Source organism: Malurus melanocephalus, unplaced genomic scaffold (genome assembly GCF_030028575.1).
Source record: "Malurus melanocephalus ecotype Western Australia unplaced genomic scaffold, MMel_1.1 scaffold_1, whole genome shotgun sequence".
Taxonomy (NCBI): Eukaryota; Metazoa; Chordata; class Aves; order Passeriformes; family Maluridae; genus Malurus; species Malurus melanocephalus.
The window spans coordinates 2,377,363-2,384,705 of NW_026623233.1; the positions used below are offsets into that span (position 1 = coordinate 2,377,363).

The following is a 7,343-nucleotide window of genomic DNA, read 5'->3' on the forward strand; positions in this document are numbered from 1 at the left end:
ACCAGAGGCAAGCCCTCAAAAAAACTGCCACAGTTGCCAAACTAGAAGCAATATGCTGAGTTTCCCTGACCTTTCAAACCCAAAAGAGAGACAGGGAAAAACATTAATTAAGCCTGTGCAGATGTTGTGGTGAAACATCATTAAATTAGAGCTTAACCTACAGCAGTAAGAGGCTGGGACGTTCCAGGGACTCCTCTGGGCTAACATTTGACTTCACTGAGAGACAAAATGGCAAGGAARCATTCGTTCCCTTGAGATGTTCTTTTGTTTTGCAGGTATGCTATTGGTATTTCCTACAAGTCAGCACCGAAGCACGAATGGATTGGGAAGAATTCTGCCTCCTGGGTGCTTTGCCGCTGCAATAACTCGTGGGTGGTGCGACACAACAGCAAAGAGATCCCCATCGAGCCCGCGCCCCACCTCCGGCGCGTCGGRATTTTGCTGGACTACGACAATGGTTCCCTTGCCTTTTATGACGCTTTGAACTCCCTACACCTTTACACTTTTGACATTACGTTTGGCCAGCCGGTGTGCCCCACGTTCACGGTGTGGAACAAATGTTTGACCATTATAACTGGCTTGCCTATCCCTGACCACCTAGACTCCTCTGAGCAGCTGGCGTGACCGCCCAAAGCCAAAGGTAGGGCGACACATCTTCCCAGGGCGGCCAGGCGGCATCCCAGACAGAACTGCCAAATCTGGGCAAAACTGGCAAGGAGAGAACCTCTCTTTCTGTGTATTTTGTACTGAAGGACAAGAAGTGGCTTTAATAATATTCTTAGGACTTCCTTTTTCAGCTGGTTTTGTTTGCTTGGTTTTGTATTTCATCTCTTACAGGAGAATTTATAAATTATTTATAAAATTGGAAAAAAAAAAAAAGAAAGTGAAAGCCTAGTTTGGACACCTGGGAAATCAATTTTTGGTTTTTGGGTTTTTGTTTTGGTTTTTTTTGCACATCGGTTGTCCTGTTAATTGAAGTTTCATCAGCCTTTTGCAAAATTTTATTTTGCAGTGGATAAAAATARTACATTGGAAGGATGAAAACTGCACAGTGGACAAGTCAGTATACTGCAGGTTTTATTTGTGCCAACATTAGTGGTCTCATTACCAGCCTTGTCGAGTGYGAGATCTCCCAATTTCTACTTTGCACGTAGGGGTGTGAAGACCAAAAGAGCAAAAATAAGCAAGAGAGGAAGTGGAGCTCTCCAACACAGCAAAAATAAAAAGTTAAATTTACTTCTGTTCACAGGGCAGTGCTCTCTCAGTTCATAAAAAACATGTGGAATATCTCCTAGAAATGTGAGTGGATAAATGATCTGGTGATTTATTTTATTGATGGCAATATTCCCATCTACCAGTGCTTCGTTTTCGTCTTTGGGAAATGTTACAGAATCACTGAGGATGTGGAAGACTGATACCATCTCTGAGAATCAGCAACACTGGAGGAGAACAGCCAATCCAAGGTCTGACTGTAGACTAATTTGATAAAGCTCAGCATCATTTAAGGATTGATTATAATAGAAGATGTCACAGTTCTGATGGTAGACATGTGAATGCTCATTGCTGATTTTCCAAGGTTCAACACAGCGAGCCCAGCCAACAGCTCGGAAGTGAGACATGCGCCACTTCACCATTGGTTTTAAATTAAACACAAATGTTTCATTGTCATACACTGTGTGGTGTCTATAACAAAGCAAGGAAATCTGTTTTACACGTGCTGTACGGAGAAACACTGCAGCTGGAGTTTGCTTACAGTTACCATTGTCCCAGGTTGTTTTGGAAAGCACAGTCCACTTTGTGAATCAGGGCTAAAGAGCAAGCTCTCAGCAGCAGAAATCTGCAYGGGGAGACCCAATGTTCATACTGATGTTGGTATGAACTGAAGAACTTCAGTGCAGGCAATAGAGGTTGTATGTAATTTATCTCAGAGCTGAACCAGGTGCATTTTTTTCTCTTTACAGATAGAAGCTTTTTGTAATTATTGCAATKCTTATGTATAAATGATCATTTTGGGAGATACTAGAGGCATATGACAACTTTAAAGGAATGGTTTTCTTAGTGTTTTGTTGTTACTATGCAAGTGGTGAAAATCTGCCTGTGTAGAGAAAGGATAAATTGAATATCAGCTTTAAAGATTTGCTCAGTAATTTATGACCATGCTTTAGGTGTCTTTTGAAAAAGATGCCTTAATGCACTTTGTTCACTAATGGGCCCAAAATAAAATGGTCCCAAGCTCAGCTTCAGATTTTTAAAATACTGATTATCCAGGTACAAAGCTGTACTACAGTTTGCCTTATGATTATATCAAAAAGTTGTGAACAAGATGAGGAGAGTATGTACATGCCCATTTGGGTTTTTTTCTTTTTTTAAAAAACAGAAAATAAATAACTTTCCATGTTTCTTTGATTTCCCTTTACAAGCCCTGCTAAGTGCTGAATTAAATTGAGAAAAATCTGACGGTACATTGCTGGTACCATGGCTTTCAGGTGAGCAACATCCYATAGTTCACAGGTAGGAGCCACTGACCTTCCCCAAGTAGTCATAAAAAGGCAAAGTGTGGACATGTAGTGAACCTCAGTGTTTATCATAGTGTCTTTAATAATCAAGAAATTTGTACCCTCAAAAATTAAAAAGGAAATAAGTCCCCAAGCATTACATTTTAAAATTGAGTACAATGCTACTGATAAAATCTGATATACAATGCCCAGATGATCTGSCCTGGGATATTAGGGAAGTAGCTGAGATGGTATGAACATTTTGAAAATGAGTTGACTGAAGATGACGTATGCAAAGCAGTGATAAAAGAATGCGTGAAGAAAGGACTTTTAATCTAGTATTGTTGCCAAGATTCTGCCTAAAAGGAAAGAGTCAGTTACCAAAGTACATGTAGCAAGGCTGTGTATCTTCTCTTTTGCCAGAAATATTAAATCTAGAAGCTGATTTCAGTAGTGGATAAACTAAAAACACTGCTCAGTGTTTGGTTATACAATGTTGGCAGAGATTGAGCTGGAAGGAACTAATACCATGAATTTGTAGAGGTCCCAAATGATTTCACTTATTTTCATTGTAAAGATAGAGCATGAGTCTAAAGACAGATCATGGTTTTGGCCAATGGAAAAAGGATGGTCTGTTATCTACAGACCTTGCTGTATCATCTTTATTTTTACACAGAATACTTCATTTGGAGCTAAGCCACATTTCTCCAGTGCCCTATTAACTCAGTGCTCTTTGTGCATACGTGTTTGGGTACATATGTACACATATGTATGGGCATACACACACCAGAATGTGCACAAATACACAAATACAGTGTGTAATTTGTGTATATACATACATATGTGTATAYACATACAAGGTGACAACAATTAGTCAGGTGCTCCTTTTTTGCTTGTTTCTTGAACAATTTCCTRTTCTGTATGACAATGAGGAAACAAGTCTGCTATGAATGGTGTTCTTCTGGACATTTTTTAACAAAAAAAAATCTGTTTATTTTACAATACTTGATTCAATGCCTGATTAATCAATAAAAACTTCCATTTGAAAATGTAGCTTCTCTGGTCTGTGGCATTTTGCATGGTCCATAGTAATYAATTGAAATCTGGGGGAACAAGTAATCCTTGTATAAAAATAAAACATGGTACTTTAATGTAGCATGCAGTCTTAGAAGATTATTTTTCCCTTTTTTTTCTTTTTTTTTAAACTATTGTGACTAGGAATGAGGTAGCATTGTATAATGGTGTGTTGAACAAACACAGATTTTTGAGGAATAATCTGCTGAGATGCAAGCAATGAATGTGGTAGATAAAGTCTGTGTTGGTATAGTGATTGCTTCAACAGTGTATTTAAAACCCAATTTGGGATTCAGCAGAAGTAGAGCAAACAATAGCACAATCTCTTTAGAAGATAGTAACAGCTCAGAGTAGTCTTAAGCTTGAGGTAATGGAAGGGTGGGGGACTGTTTTGCTCTAAGACCAGAAAAGATTTTCCATGTGTTTGACTTTCATGTGTTAATGCACATCTAATAGRGAAAAAAATCATTCTGGAATCAGCTCTATGTCATAAATTATTYAGTAGACTGTCTCCAGTCTACTGTATTTTCCCATTGTTGGCTTTCAGAGAGCAATAAAGTTGCTGCATTTTCTGCCATTAGTTTATTTCTGTCAGTTTTGAGTATCCCATTTTTCAATTGCTCAGCAAAGAGACTCCCAATGAGCAGAGGCCAAAGAGTAGGAAGCATAAAAATCACTCAGGTCACACTGTGAAAAGCAGGAAATCTACAAGTACAGGTGAAAACATGAACATGGTGCTGTTTAGGCCACTAAACAGCAGTGAGCATCATCTGTTTTTGTTCTGTGTCTTAATTGCAAACACTATATTCTTTACATGTTAAAAAACGCAACAGGACACTGTTGAGAGCACAAATTATAATGTCAGCTCATTAACCAGTTCATTTTGAGATGGCCAGCATTTATRCCACCATGAAGGACTGTGGGAGATTCCATTAAAATATTAATATCCAACACAGTATGATAATTTCTTTTTTAAGTATTCTCATAAAGCAGATGTCTAGTAGTTACCAGATTCTGCTTTTAATTGCAGCAGCACAGTTTTCAGATAAGCCCATGCACCAAAACAAAGTGAGGATTGCTAGTGGCTCCCATCTGTGTCACCAAAACCAAAGTTATCCATTTTAGTTGGAAATGCTGTTTTAATTTGTTCTTTGGAGTGAAGAAGTGCTGGACCCACACAGGAAGTACACGYCAGTAGCTCAGTAACTGGCCAGGGCACACCTGGCCTGAGGACATTCAGTGGGGCATCTTTGGGAGGCTGGTGACAAACAAAAAGGTGCTTATGCAGTGATGTGTTGGGAGCTTTCCTCTAACACCATCTCTGATGTATTTTCACATACTGATCCTTCTAATAGTGGAAGTTTGCCTTGAGATATAGGGATTAACATTGCAGTATTTTCCTGTGTTGCTGAGTTGGTTGCCCATATAGAAATGAGCACAATATTTCTTTTGTCTTCTCCACATTGAGGGAAGTCCTGCTCACTTCCAAGTGCTGATGGTGTGTGTTCTAGATTATACTGAGCTATTTGCAGTTATTGTGCTTTCTAAAACAAAAGAAACCCTCTTTGCATTTTAATCYTTGATTTAGTACTTGATTTTCATATAAAAAAATTAGGATACTAAAGCACAATGATGTTAACAATGCTTTCAGTGTGGCTGAGACTCTTGGTTTGGACTGTGAGGTTTAGGGCATCTGTGTACGTAAATCAAACCTCTGTGCCAGAACAGACTGATTTGTCATTCATGTGGGAGTTGAATAGTGCAGGTGCAAGTGTTTTCTTCTGAGGTAGGCTTTTGCATTAACTCCACTCTTTGAGTGGAATATTCTGTTTCTTTAATTTTTTTAATTGGCTTTCTGATTCAAGTGCAGWCCCTGTTAATGAGGCTGTAAATAACACAATCATTCGTCAGGTTACTTATTTTAGCAAGCCCTGCCATGTCATGTGCCTCTCGCAAGTCCCTGAACACATCAGCTACAGCCATAATCTTTGCAAAATCACCTCCAGTGTTAGGACTGGTGCTTAAGCCAYTCACCAAGTATGTGAGCTTCCCAGGTGGGATTCATCCTGCTCTGAGTAAGGAACTCTAGCACAAATCATAGTACCATTTAAAGGTGAGGGACATAAATGTATCACAAGGGTGAGATAGGAAAGCTGTGGGCTTGAAAACCAGCTTGAAAACTATTGAAGCAGTTCTGGTTTAGAGGCATGGCAATGTATTAGGAAATCATGAAGTCTACTACTACAGTGTGATGGACAGTGCTCCTATGCCTGCTGCCACTCCTGAGAGAGGAATGGAGTAGCCAAAGAGGGAGTTATGGAGCAGTGCTGAGGGAGATCACTYGGAGCGACAGAGCAGTTGAAAACCTGCCACCACTACCTGCCTTGGCACCATGCTGCAGCCCTGCAAAGCAAGCCTGCACCTATTCATCCTTTTGTTCCWGCTCAGCCTCAACCCACATTCCCAAATGACAGGAAAAATAATATTGCAATTATATATTTGAAATCCTAACCTGAGTAAAAGCAGCAGGGCAGGGATGACAGCCTGGGGCCTTGATCCTCCTTTATTCACCCAGATTTTTWCATCTGCTGACTTCAAAGGAGATAGTGCTGATTTACACAGAGGTAGGTAYGAGACCATGAATCTTCACTTTCCAAAGAGTCAAACCCAAGTGAAGCACGAGCCCCTGTGAGAACAGCTCAGACTTCCCATTAAATCATGTCTTTGGAGAAAGCACTTTAGCTGCTAGCAAAACTGCAGTTTCTCATGAGCTGTTTCCCAAGGCCAGCACAGGTGTGTTTTAAAATGTCTGGTTCTTTTAAAATGTATGGCTCAATAACATTCTTCTTGGGTGAATTGTTCAGGCAATGCTTTGCTGTTTCCTCCAAGCAGTGTGGGAACAATTCTCTTAGCAGGTGCTGCATTACTTTTGTAAAAATCATCAGAGTGGCAGATATACAATTTATTATATAATACTCTAGAACAAGGCTATTGTTCTTGGACTTCCATTTAAAAATGGATAATAGCTAAAAGTTTAGAAGTCTGCTTCCTCTAACTGTCCCAACTTATATAGTTATTTGAAATCATGGAGATGTTTCCTTTTAAGGAATATCACCTCATTTCTTGTTAATACATACAGACAGATAGTAATGAGGAGTATCACTAAAAAACATGAATCCATAGAATAGCTACTAATCAAGCCTTTAAAAGGCAGCAAATGGAAGTTTTGTGTTTTGTATAATGTTAGTCATTGAACAGCTAAAAAAAAAAGCTGTAGCTTTTTAGATCACTGAAACATATAAAAAATTACAGCTAATTGCTACATGACAGGATGGAAAAAGTTTTCATTAGCATTTTTTTATTTCACCTTCATTTTTATTTTACTTGGAAAACAGACAGTTGTACTTGAAAATGTTTCTCTGTTATCTTTCTATTTCTCTACCTTTCTGTTTCCAGTCTCATTTTTTTGTTTTTAAATATCAGAGTTGCAAGAAGTGTATGTTTCAAAAAGTCTGCTTTATTTTTTTGTTTTCTTGAAAATTCCCATTTTCAGGATGTACATAAGAAATGAAAGGAGAAGTAAAAATATTAATGCAATATGGCAGCTTGAATGTTGAGAATATTTTTGAAGTAGAAGTTAAAGAAGGAATGCAGATAAACCTGTCACTCTTCTACAATTACTGAATTATTTGGTTTCATTATTCTGGGCTTAATAGCATTGCTTTCTAATTAAAACAGCACTAGGAGATCTGATTAAGAAGCAGAAGCAGAGAG

The 7,343-nt window shown here is 38.7% G+C and overlaps 1 protein-coding gene across 2 annotated transcripts in view; it reads left to right on the top strand.

Moving 5' to 3' along the window:
* MID1 (midline 1) overlaps positions 1-6,974 on the top strand; it is a 230,233-nt gene extending 223,259 nt beyond the window's left edge. For both annotated transcript variants that reach the window (XM_057389687.1, XM_057389678.1), the window contains exon 10: positions 276-6,974. In XM_057389687.1, the coding sequence (XP_057245670.1) occupies positions 276-624 (349 nt within the window). In that variant the 3' untranslated portion in view covers positions 625-6,974. The remainder of the gene's footprint in view (positions 1-275) is intronic.
* Positions 6,975-7,343: the final 369 nt, after the last annotated feature.